Source organism: Pogona vitticeps, chromosome 2 (genome assembly GCF_051106095.1).
Source record: "Pogona vitticeps strain Pit_001003342236 chromosome 2, PviZW2.1, whole genome shotgun sequence".
NCBI classification, from domain to species: domain Eukaryota; kingdom Metazoa; phylum Chordata; class Lepidosauria; order Squamata; family Agamidae; genus Pogona; species Pogona vitticeps.
The window spans coordinates 248436136-248449056 of NC_135784.1; the positions used below are offsets into that span (position 1 = coordinate 248436136).

The 12921-nt window shown below is 39.8% G+C and overlaps 1 protein-coding gene across 3 annotated transcripts in view; it reads right to left on the reverse strand.

The window, feature by feature from the left end:
- Window positions 1-4019: 4019 nt before the first annotated feature.
- Window positions 4020-12921, reverse strand: part of ADAMTS19 (ADAM metallopeptidase with thrombospondin type 1 motif 19) — a 217564-nt gene continuing 208662 nt past the window's right edge. For all 3 annotated transcript variants that reach the window (XM_020797556.3, XM_020797558.3, XM_020797555.3), the window contains exons 22-23: window positions 7013-7190; window positions 4020-5909 (exon numbers count right to left, since the gene is read on the reverse strand). In XM_020797556.3, coding sequence (XP_020653215.3) covers window positions 5758-5909; window positions 7013-7190 — 330 coding nt within the window. In that variant the 3' untranslated portion in view covers window positions 4020-5757. The remainder of the gene's footprint in view (window positions 5910-7012; window positions 7191-12921) is intronic.

Below are 12921 nucleotides of genomic sequence, written 5' to 3' on the forward strand. Positions count from 1 at the left end.
ATATGCACGCAAATAAAATGGTCATGCAACTAAAATAAAGCAAATATAATGAAACAGCTGGGGAAAACATAATTTTATTTATGTTGTAATGCCAAAGAAACTGTGAAAGTCCTGAGTTGGCATCTGAATGCAATGAGTGATAAAGTGTGGTTGAACAAACTGAGGCTGTGTCCAGACAGGACAGAACTTCTGTGGTTCAACAGAAAGGGCAATCTGGGATTCAGATTATATCTTATTCTGGATGGGATTATATTCCCCTTCAAGGGTCAGGTCACATTTGCAACTTGAGAAGGCTCTTGAACTCAGCATTGCTCCTGGAAACCAGCTACGCAATGTGGCCCAAAATGCCTTTGCTTAGCTTTGGCTAGTGCACCAGTTAAGCCTCTTCTAAGGAAAAGTGTACCGTATTTTTCTGTGTATTAGGCACTACTTTTTCCAAAACTCGTTAGACTAAAAATTGAGGGTTGTCTTATACATGGAAGTAAGCCGAGGAGAAAATCACATGGTTGCAAAACTGCCCATGTCTCTACAAACCAGTCTGCCTCCAGTCACGAGGGAAACTGTCGATAGCTTGTCTCTGCAAACAGGCTTCCTCCAATCACGAGCCTTATGCAACTGATGTCAGTTGATGCGGAGGAGAGTCTGCAGGCAGTGCATGGATGCGACAGTGACTGGTAATGTTGGTGCATTCTGAGTCCATAAAGATGTCAAAAAATACAAACATAAATAAGTGAATGTCTTACTCTGCAAAATTCAAACTGAATGTAATCAGTTATGCAAACGAGGCTGAATGAAGTGATTTGCTCAGTTAAGTGTGATACATAATATCATAGTACTGATATGTAAATGTTGCCTAATTACTAAATAAAAATGATTTTTGAATTTTGGGTTAGAAAACTGGGGGGGTCATCTTATACATGGGGTGATATTATATATGGCAACATACAGTACTTGGCTAAAGTGATCCAAACCTTAAGTATCTGCTCATTAGATTACTGTAGTGTGCTCTGCATGGGGATGCCCTTGAAAAGTGTTCAGAAGCTATAGCTAGTGCAAAATGTGGTGACCGGTGTCTGAAGCATGTTTCAGTAATTGTACAATACCACTGTTAAGCCAACTGCACTGGCTTCCAATACACTTCTGAGCTCAATCTAAGGTACTCTTTTTGATCTATAAAATCCTAAATTGCTTGGAGGAGGATATGCCTGGAATTTGAAATCCCCAATAGAGGGGCTTGAGGTTGGTGAGTACCAATAGGGCTTTCTCAGTAGAAGCATCCCAATTCTTGAATTTCCTTTCAAGACAATTATATCAGCAACATCTCTGTCCTACTTCTGACAGGCAGCTAAAGCTGTACTGTACCCTTGCATCTTCAGGACATTTTTTTTCCCCAGAATTGGCCAGAACCTACTGGGGATTTATGCCAGTATGGATGTAATTGCATAAGATGGAGTATCAAATTGCAATAATTAACAAGCTGCTATTCACATTTCTGGCTGAGTGTCAGTCACACAATTTAGTGTGTAAGCAGAAATGTGAGTGCCAACTCATTAATTAGTGGCAACGTGCCACTGCAATTTATGCAATTAGCTAGACCCAGAAGGATTCTAGTTACTGTCTTTGGCTTTAAATCATTTTAAAAATTTATTTTGAATATTTTAACCTGCTTTTGATTATTTTAATTTTATTGCAAATCATCTTAGGAGCCTTGATAGGGAAAGACAGAGAACAAATGCTCTATGTTAAAAAAAATGAGTTGTGGCTGAACAGAGGAAACAGTACATTAAAGCTGTCTTCTTTGCAAGAAAAAGGGGCTGACTTGTAAGATCAATTGAAGAACTGTGCTTATAATAATGGCCAAAATGCTGTTGAATAAGTTAGATATCAACAAGAGTAATGATGTCACCAACAGGGAGGAACTTTAGGTAATTAAAGAATTCCTTATTCTATCCTGTGTCTTGTCTGACTTGGTGTGTAATCAGTCTCACTGCATGCAATCTGTGGGAGCTCTGGGATGGACTGAGGAACTCTTAAATCACCAATAATTTAATCAGTGTTTCTCCTCCTTCCGTCTGAGGACCCCCAAGGCTTGCACACAATGGTCATGATGATGGGATATGTAGTCAGAGAAATGTAAAATGGAATCAGACATGTTGTGTGTGAAGATGATTTGAGAGACATTGCAATGTGTTTTCTAAGTGCCATGAGAGTGTTTTCCTGAAGACCGTTACATTCTGGTTTAAGATAGCAATGAAGGCCGAATTGAGAGCCCGTGGAAGACTCAACATTCCGAGCTAATGGGAGAAGAGATAAACAACACCCGGACTCTCATGGGAATAAGGGGAGGAGAAAGGGGGTACAGACTCTTAAGGTTAATTGGTTAACAGCTAGAATGATCAAAAAGAAGGGAGGAGTTAGAGAATGTAGAAATGGACAATGGGTTACGTGAAAGTATCTGGAGATTCGAGTGCTGTTCTGATCTGGATTCGATTCCATGAAGGAGAGAGGATGTAAGTAAGGAGAAAGAAGGACGTGGGCCTAGCCCATTATAGCCCACTTTAATTTAGCTTAATTAGTGTTTATTATTTTTAACGGGAAATAGTTATTTTATTTAACTGCAATGATCTTTGAATATGTTCTTGATGCTAACGCTTGTGCAATATAAACTGATTCTAATGAAACTCTATTTTTCTAATAAAAGTTAATTATAAAATTCTACAAAAGGACAGGTCTCTTGAACGGCAGGGTCTGGCTAAATCCAGGAATTGGAGAGGGCTACAAACTATCTATCTTTTAAGTGCCCTACCTAACTGAGCTTTAGTGAGTTCTAAGGAATCACAAAGCCCATGTGTCTGTACTTCCAAAGTACTGAGTAAGAGTAAAGTGTTCTTTTAAGGTCAGGCTTGTTCAAAGGGCTTATGCTATGCACTGCTGAGGTCCTGAGATTTGCCCCAGGGCAAAGCTGGTAGGTAAGCGGCCTCTCAGACTCTCTTACCGAATGCAACTTGCCCCTTAGGGGATCTAGTGCACCACACTGATTACATGTGAGTCATGCATGTTGCAGGACAGAAGCAGGAACTCTTTAAAAACTCCATATTTTATCATGTATAAAATGACACTTTTACCTTAAATAATCAGACAAAAAATTAAGGGTTGTTTTATACACAGAAGGCAGCCACTTTTCCCTGCCTTTTGCAAAGTCACAGGGCTTAGAAAAAAGGAAGGGAGCCTCCCTTTGGGTAAAGCAGCCGTGAAAGGGCTGCACGATCACAGCCCTTTGATCCTGAAGCCCTTTCATGGCTGCTTTATCTGCTTCCTAAGCCCCACGGAAGTGGGTAATGCAGACATGAAAGGGCTTCAGGATCAAAGGGCTGCGATTGTGCAGCCTTTACCTGAAGGGAGCCTTCCCTTCCTTTTTGCTAAGCCCCATGGCTTCGCAAAAGGCAAGGAAAAGCGACGGTCAAAGGGAGCCCTTTGATCCCTGCTTTTCCCTTCCTTTTGCTAAGCTCCATGGCTTAGCAAAAGGAACGGAAAAGCAGGGATCAAATTTTCTAATTTGGGGTTAGAAAAGGGGGGGGGTTTCATCTTATACATTGGGTCGTTTTATAAATGGAAAAATACGGTACTAAAAATCTCTCAGTCAGTGCCATTACCACCTTCCACATGTGCAATTTATGGAACAGGACTTTGGCCATTGTTTTAAAGATAATTATTCAAACATTTAGGCAATAATAGATATAAAGGACTTGAAAGAAAAGAGGACTATAAATTCAGTGACATGGGCTAGTACTGCAAAACAGTATCCATGCTCAATCTCCAGCACCCTATTTTAAAAGGAATAGGGCTTGGAAAATGGTAATTCTGCCCAGGATTTTGGACAGACAGTGCCAGGTGGAGGAAAAAAATGCTGTACTAGAAGATCCAGTGGATAGATTCAGGATGAAGCAGTGGTTTTCTTTGCTCTTTTTTATTACCAACTGAAAACTACTAAAATAAAAAAGCAGAAACAAAAACAAAAATGAAGTTTATATAATATAGATATATTTATTGAAGACCGAAAAATCAAGTGACACATGTACAATATTTTCTCATAAGGAAAATGTTGTCTTGCTCACGTTTCACAAAACTGTAAAACTGCATTTTAATAAAAATTTTGAAAAACAAAGAAGAGATTTATCACTATTTTTTTCTGAAAACATTTTTAAAACCTGAACATTTAGCCTAATTCATGGTAGGCATTAGGTTCTCATCACTGGCAAATTCCAAGAGTATGCACTTGAGCGCAGAGAGTAAGGCCTGGATCTCCTGTTCAAACACTTAAAAGCAAATGACATATTAAAACAGTACAGAGTTCTTTCATAGGATGTTGAAAATTCTAAAATGGTGTTTCTCTACACTACATCAAACAGTGCAACAGAGATTCAGTGTAAATCTTTACAGTGTTTAATTGATTCAATACTTGTGTTCAAGTATATGTTCATGCACATGATTAAAACCCTTATTTTGCCATTTTTTCTTTTTGTTCATAAAATTTTCTAAGTTACAGTAGATAATTTCCTACAGTATGTTTATAAGGACATGGAGAAACCCTACGAACATGAGGTGTCTCAACAGTCCCTGAAGCGCATTTATATGGCAAAAGTATAGGATGATGCAGATTAACCATGGGGATTGCACACAGCTTCCTAGAATTCAGAAAAGCCCTCCAGGATCAAACAAAAGGCCTATCTAGTCGGGTCCACATAGTGACCACCCACTGTCTACTGGAAGGCTGCAAGAAGGACAGGGGTATTACAGCACTGTCTCACTTGTCCCCCTGTGGCATACATTCACTGACATTGGAGGGAATACTGTATATCTCTATCAGGACAGGTAGCTACTGACAGTCCTGTATTCAATAAATTTGTCTATCCCCTTTTAAAAGATGTCCATATTGGCAGTCATACCCACTTTCTGTGGGAGTGAATTAATTCCTTTTCTTCTGTCAATTAAAAACTATTCTGTTATAATTACTGAAATTATCGGAAAGCTGTGGCTATGCCCAGGGGAGTTCTGGATCAAACTTTTACATACGTACATCATGTAAACACCTCTCTGGGGACACTTCTGATTGGCCTTCAGTAAAATAAGGGTTTGTTTCCCAATACATTCTGTTATATAACTTATTGCATTTTGTTAGCTTAACTCATTCCAAAACTTGTTGGAAAAATATCCAAAGTCAATCTGACTCTGAGCACCAAAATTTAAACAAAATAAAGTGGACATCATTCCTGTATACAGCAAAACCATTTACTTAAACAAAAGTGAATTCAAGGTAATATGAGGACTTCCTATCTGGCACAATGCAGTGGATAGTTAAGAGTGCTGAAGTCTCATTAACTTCCAATTATCAACTTTAGCCCATCTTACCATGTACAGTACTATGTTAGTTGTTTCTCTTTTGAGGGTGGGCAGGAGTGGGAGAGAGATTCTCCTATTGAATATAAACATTTAAAATAACATTTTTTTAAAAAAATCTGATAAATGTATCCAAAATAATTTGTATAAAAATTAATCATGAAAACTGAGCATAAACCAAAACCAAAAAGCTATTTAACCAAAATTTTAAAAAAATGTATTGGCAGGCAACAATAAATTAATTTGATTAAATTATATGTAATCTGATAATATTTGGTCTGAAGAAGCGTGCTTGTGTGTGTGTGTTATAAATAATGTGATTGTGAAAATCTGAGAGGTAGCCAGCTTGCCTGCTGTGGGTCAACTCTTCTGCTGCATTTTTTGCGCATAAAAGTCCCTGCAGGTTTCACAGCAACGCTGATACCATCTCATGTCTTGGCAGAGATTCTTCTCTCGTATCACTCGGCAATATACAGGCCATTGGTCTCCCAGACACTTGAATGTCAAGGCAGCTGTGAAATGAGGCAAAACCAAAGAATATAAGCACCTGTATATATTTGTGCATGTTCATACAATAGATGCATACATGGATTTATAGAAAAACACTATCCTGTGTGCAATGGGAGCAATGCAAAATAGGGTATGACACATAGCCAAATGTACCAGAATCTGTTTCAGAAAAAACCTTTCAGAAAATACAATCCTGAACAACTTGCTAAAAAAACAAGAATGCAATGGGATTGACTACCAAGAAAACACATATATGGTTTTTGCTATAATAGATTCATAGTGGCATGAATGAACTTCAGGCAATAATCTTTAGAAACCTAAGTCAAAATGCATTCTTGTTCATTATAACATATATAATATATCCATTATAACAAAGAATCATAGAATTGTAGGGCAGGAAGGGATCTGAAAGATCTCTGAACTAGGGGCTGGAATTATATACCTCAGACATTCTCCTACAAAAAAGACATCATTTGTCTCTCAGGTACTGCCCAAAAGCTGAAGCAGTGTGCAAAAAAGGGGGCTGCACAGAGCCTGAAAGATGGAGCATTAGGTTCGATGGATCTGGAGCACAGTCCTAAAATTTCTCACCCAAGGAAAAAGCTCGTGTAAAGGATGTAATGAATGTTTGCAAATGTTCTCATCCTTGAGTAAAAAGAGTGTCTATACACTGAAGACCATTTGTTTGGGGGGCGGGGGGGAAGAGCAATCACTGTGTAATTTTTTTGTTTCTACATGAGAATGCAAAGACCAGCCCGTTTGTCAGCAACAGCATTGACAAAAGAATCTGGGTTTTTTTTTACTTTATGTAAAAAGCCTCATGTTATGTACAAAATGCAAGATTTTCTATGCAAAATATAGGGTTTTCTGCCCCAAATACAGTGTTTTTGTGTGCAAAAATGAGAAAACAGGGAGAGGAATTTTGAAATGTTTCATTGTTATGTGCAAGAGTGAAGTAAGTGAAGATTTCTATCCCTAGGTGAAGGAAAACCCATGGTTTCATAGTTTGAGAATGGCTGCTGAAATTAGACTTGTGCAGGTGAAAAATGGCAAAAGATGACTTAGAGGGCTACGGTTACATACAACACTGCAGTCACTTGCTTACCTAACCTAGGAGATGTAATTGTGTTCACATTAATTCTTTCATTGCAAGGCTGCAAATGGCAGGGCCTGTAAGCTGCAGGCTTTTCAGAGGAGAAACACTCATTGCCATGCCGCCCTGTGATCTTATGCATGCACTGGATTACTCGTGACTGCATTCCTTTGCCACAGGTTACAGAACACTGCAAAGAGAGTAACAGAGACAGGTTAATGGGATTTTGTTTAAATTCTATCATAGAATCTTAAATAAATACCAAGTAACTTATTTTTAAAAAGATCATTAAGGTGTGTTTATGTCAGATTAGGTAGGGAATACTCAGAAGTAGTTTTCTATTCCCTTCATGTGGAGGATCTCTGTGACTGTGCTGCTTGCCCAGGCAACACAGGCTAGGTCTACTCACAGAAGACACGATGAGGAATTGAACTCCCAACCTCTGGCTCTGCAGCCAGACATCTAACTCACCAAGTTAACCATCCAGTTATCAGCTTGCTTACGAGCAATTAAATTGGGATGCAAAATAGCAACTCAAATAATCAAGAACATTTTTAATATAAAATAATAAAAATATTTTCTTCCAATACTTGGCAATATACAATTTGAACATGAACTGATTCATGAGTACAGTGGTGCCTCACTTAATGGGCGCTTCGTTTAGCGATGGTCCCTATGGGCGATTTTCGCTTAGCGATGCTTGGGACCATGCTTCGCATAGCCATTAAATTTTTGGTCCCCTGTTTCGCTTAACGATGGTTTAAACAGCCTCATGTTTGCTGTTTTTTAAATGTTTTCCTGTTATTTATAAAGTTAAAGTTTACTGTTTAAAATGTTTGAAATCATAAAGTGCACTTAATAAACCCTTTGTTAACCAAAGTTGACTTTGTTCTGACTCTTTTTTAATTTGTTGTTGTATTTTTCCCCCCACTGAGATGCACTGAACAGGTTTCAATGCATTTCAATTGGGGAACCGTGTTTCGCTTAGTGATGTTTTGTATGGCGATTTTCGCTTAAGGACGGCAATTCGTTCCTATTGGAACAGATTATCCGGTTTTCAGTGCATTTCAATGGGAAACCGCGTTTCGCTTAGCGATGAAATCACTTAGCAGCGATTTTTCGGAACGAATTAACATCGCTAAGCGAGGCACCACTGTAATTCATTTTAGAGAAAAAGTTCACATTCTTTATTTTATGCCTTACCTAAATCTGTGGCTGATTAGGAAAACTGCTATGAAAATGTTTTGAATATCCCACCAGGTTTTGATGTGTGTGTGTGTGGGGGGGGGATAAACCTCTACAATCTGAATGAAGTCCTAAACATACTGTGAAACTGTAAAACACAAAGCAAAACATTCTAGTCAATGACACTACAAAAATGAATAAAGCTACTTGAAAGCCACTGAAAAGTAAGATGGGTGGTATTTTTTTTAAAAAAATTCCCTCTTCAACATAAGTCAAGTCACTGAACTGTATCAAGCAAGTGATCTTTCAATTTGGCACCTGCAACTTTTACCCAAGAGTCTTTGCCTGCCAAAGACATGTACTTAGAAGCCAACATGTAATGCTTAGACCAACAACTGAGGAAGGTGCTGTAATGCCACAGCCACTTCCAGCTGGCCTCAGGGAGAAGTAAATTATGGGGGGAAATGTCACTGGCAGAGAGCAGCATTTAAACAGTGCACCTCCGCCAAGACAATAGGCAATCACCACTGATCTTGATAAAAATCTGCAACTGGAACTGCCAATCTGTAACAGTGTTAACAACACAGTCTTAGACTTATTCCAAGAACAAATGATCCCTCTGGTTTCAATCCACAAATTACTTGTTCCAGAATTACTACAAAGAGAACATAAGAGCATAAGAACTGTGACTTGCTGGATCTCACCAATGGCCTCCTGAACTCAAAGTAGAACAGAATGACAGAAAACTGCAAGTTACAGACTTGCCTAAAATAGGCGGACTTAAAAAGAAAAGAAAAATTTGTTATGCCAATATGTTTCTGAGACGATAATAATAATAATCCTAGAACTGCAGATCTGGAAGGGGCCCTATGGATCATTGAATCCAGTCCCTGTCAAGATGACCCCGTGAGGAATCACATTCCCAAATTCTGGCTCTGCAGCCAGAAACCTAAACCACTGAGCTATCAGCATTTTAAAGATACTTTGAGATCATCCTTGTTTCTGCATTTTGTCGTGCTCAGAGACTAAACAGCAGAAGGCAGGATGAGACCCTCCTGTTGTAAGACCAAAATCCAGTGCAGAAGATTATAGTAACAAAGCCAGGGAGGGAAAAGAAAGGGAAAGAAAGGGTTTTTGTGCATCACAGAGTATCTGTTATGTACTGTACTATTTAGATAATTTCTAGGGACTTTTGATTTACTGCTGAAATCATTTCTTTCTAGGTCTAGGAATCATTTCTTTCTGTGGCTTCCTACTAGGAATGTGACAAACATTGAGAAAAGTTTTCATTCTGCACCCTTTTCCAAATTCCACCATTGTGAGACCTCTCACCAAGCCCTTTTCCTCCATCAGTGAGATGTCCCAATGCCCCACTCTCAGAGCAGATTGCGTTAATCTGTCCAAATGAGGTTGGGATGTTTTCCTGGAGGACATCAAGGGGGGCCTGCTCTTGGAGCTGGAGCAGCTCAATGGTGAGCATGGGACATAGAAGGGCCAGTCCCAATGTTGTGGCGGGTAGTGCGGATTGAACAGATATTGGAACCGGGATTTTAATGGTAACGGCAAGAAATTGTAGCTCATCTGAACTCCCAGCACTGCGGATCAGGCGATTACAGTGCTTGGAGGGAAAGATGTGCTGGGGACGCGCCCGGACCCATGATCAGCACAGAGAGAGGGGGATGGAGTCTGGGGCAAAAGTGAGGCCAGTTGTTATCCCACGGTCGTTAAGAAGGGGATAATGGAGGGGAGTTTGGACCCTTGCGAAAGGATTGGCAATATTGATAAGAACTGAATAGAGTTTAATAAAGTGTGGCCCGTGTTTATTCCGGGGTAAGGGGGCAAAAGTTTTCGTTCTTCACCCTTTTCCAAATACCACCATTGTGAGACCTCTCACCAAGCCCTTTTCCTCCATCAGTGAGATGTCCCAATGCCCCACTAGGATCTTTGTCATCCCTGTGTGTGTTTTTGCCCCTTCACGCAGGCTTTTATAACACCCCCACACTGCCAGCCCTCAGATATTGAACTCAACATCAGCTTGAATAGCGCTAATAAAGTTTTATTAAAAAAACAAAGTCAAAAGAAATGTTTATTCACAGGCTTTAAATTCATTTAGCACAACTCTTCACTCTCTGTCACCTCTCTCCCCATCAATCTCTCTTCTGCAGTGTTCTAATTCATAAACTAGACTGATCTCTCTTGAGACTCCACAGTCTCATTCATGCACTCCCTTTCCTTATCTAACTTCCCTCCCAATCAATCAAAACCATCATTTGTGCTCCTCTATCACCTGCTCCCATAACATACCTACCAAACCAATGCATTTCAAGCAACACATTTACCATCACAATATAAACAATAACTAAATATAACCAGGCATCACACCCTTGTTTTCACCTTCTTTTCTTTTTCTTTTTGGCTTTTGCCAACTCTTCTGAACTGGAAATGTTAAACTCTGCATCTTAATACCCTTTCTGATCAAGGAATTGTAATAATCTTGCTTGGTTTGGCATTTATTCTGGAAAAACATGACCACAACACTTCTGAGAAATTCAGACATACATGCCAAAAGAAGAGAAGTGTGACTCCCCCCCCCAATTTTCTCTCCAAAATGAGAAGCTGCAAGATTCACACCTCTGCTTCACACCTTTCCTTAAAAAGAAAAATAGAGGCCAATGTGCTGCAGTACACCATGCAGAAGTGGTAGTACAAATGGGCATACAGAAAGATCCAGATCTGTTTTGCACAGACACTCACACAATAGAAACTGCAGACATGTTCCTTGCACTAGCTCTTAAAGGTTCACCTCCACATATCAGACCTTGTGCTAGCAAAAGACAGTTGGATACTGGCCAGTGGGAGTACAGATGGTCATGGGGGGAAAGGGTATCACATGAACTGAAAAGCCTGAATTTTGATGTACATAATCCTTCTGTGCCCTGTACTCATTAACATGGTGGGGAGATGTACTGATCAGGGAAGCTAAGAGCAATAAAATAAAGAGACTAGACCCAAAGGTTCAATGGTCAAAGCTGAGACCTCAGACTAAGATGCAACCATGCTCTTCAGGAGTCAACAGTGACATCAGCCGAAGAAAACACATTTCCAGGTAGGTGGTGAGGCAGAGAAATTTCTGAAGAGCAAGCACTGGAAATCAACAGCAGTGGAAAGTGAAACTGACAGACATCTTTCTTACATCATGACAGACATCATCAGCAATGATACTCAAGCTCATTCTTGTTTGTACTGTGCAGAAGAAGGCAATGGTAAATCATTCCTTTATATTTCTAACTTCAAAAAAATATAATAAGCCAATGCAAAATGAAATAAGAGGTAGTGCTGGAAGATGAGACTCCCAGATCAGAAGGCACTCAATTGGCTACTGTGGATGTATAATAGAAAAGTCCCAATAGAAATCTTGCCAATAAAGCAACAGGATAAAGCAAACAAATAAAATAAAATAAAATCTAGTTGCTGATGTGCACAGAGCCAAAGGAACATCTGATGCTGTAAGATACATAATTGGAAGGTGGAATGAGAAGTATGAATCAAGATAAGCTTACAACCAAAAAGCAAAGGATTAAATGTGGTACTTGGAGGTGAGTGACTTAAAGCAGGCTGCAAACAGCACATATTCAACAATATAAAGTGTATTTACTCTGGCAATAAAAAAAACTCAGAATAAAAAGGTGGCTTAAACAGTGAATGAGATTGTTAAGTCATGTCTGACTCTTTGTAACCCCATGGACCACCAGAGCACGCAATGCCCTCCTGTCTTCCACTGCCTCCCGGAGTTTGTTCATATTCATGTTGGTAGCTTTGATGACACTGTCCAACCATCTCATCCTCTGTCGTCCCCTTCTCCTCTTGCCTTCACACTTTCCCAATATCAGGGGCTTTTCCAGGGAGTCTTCTCTTCTCATGAAATGGCCAAAGTATTGAAGCCTCAGCTTCAGGATCTGTCCTTCCAGTGAGCACTCAGGCTTGATTTCCTTTAGAATGGATAGATTTGTTCTCCTTGCAGTCCAGGGGACTCTCAAGAGTCTCCTCCAGCACCACAATTCAAAAGCATCAATTCTTCGATGGTCAGCCTTCTTTATGGTCCAGCTCTCACTTCCATACATCGCTACTGAAAAAACCATAGCTTTGACTATGCGGACCTTTGTCGGCAAGGTGATGTCTCTGCTTTTTAAGATGCTGCCTAGGTTTGTCATCGCTTTCCTCCCAAGAAGCTGGCGTCTTTTAATTTCGTGGCTCTTGTCACTATCTGCAGTGATCACGGAGCCCAAGAAAGTAAAATCTGTCACTGACTCCATATCCAGGAGGTGATGGGGCAGTGGCCATGATCTTAGTCTTTTTGATGTTGAACTTCAGACCATTTTTTGTGCTCTCCTCTTTCACCCTCATTAAGAGGTTCTTTAAGTCCTCCTCACTTTCTGCCATCAGAGTGGGATCATCTGCATATCTGACATTGTTGATATTTCTTTCGGCAATCTTAATTCCGGCTTGGGATTCCTCCAGTCCAGCCTTTCGCATCACGTATTCTGCATATAAGTTTAAATAAGCAGGGAGACAATATGCAGTCTTGTCGTACTCCTTTCCCAATTTTGAACCAATCAGTTGTTCCATATTCAGTTCTAACTGTTGCTTCCTGTCCCACATATGGATTTCTCAGGAGGTAGATAAGTTGGTCAGGCACTCCCATTTCTTTAAGAACTTGCCATAGTTTGCTGTGGTCC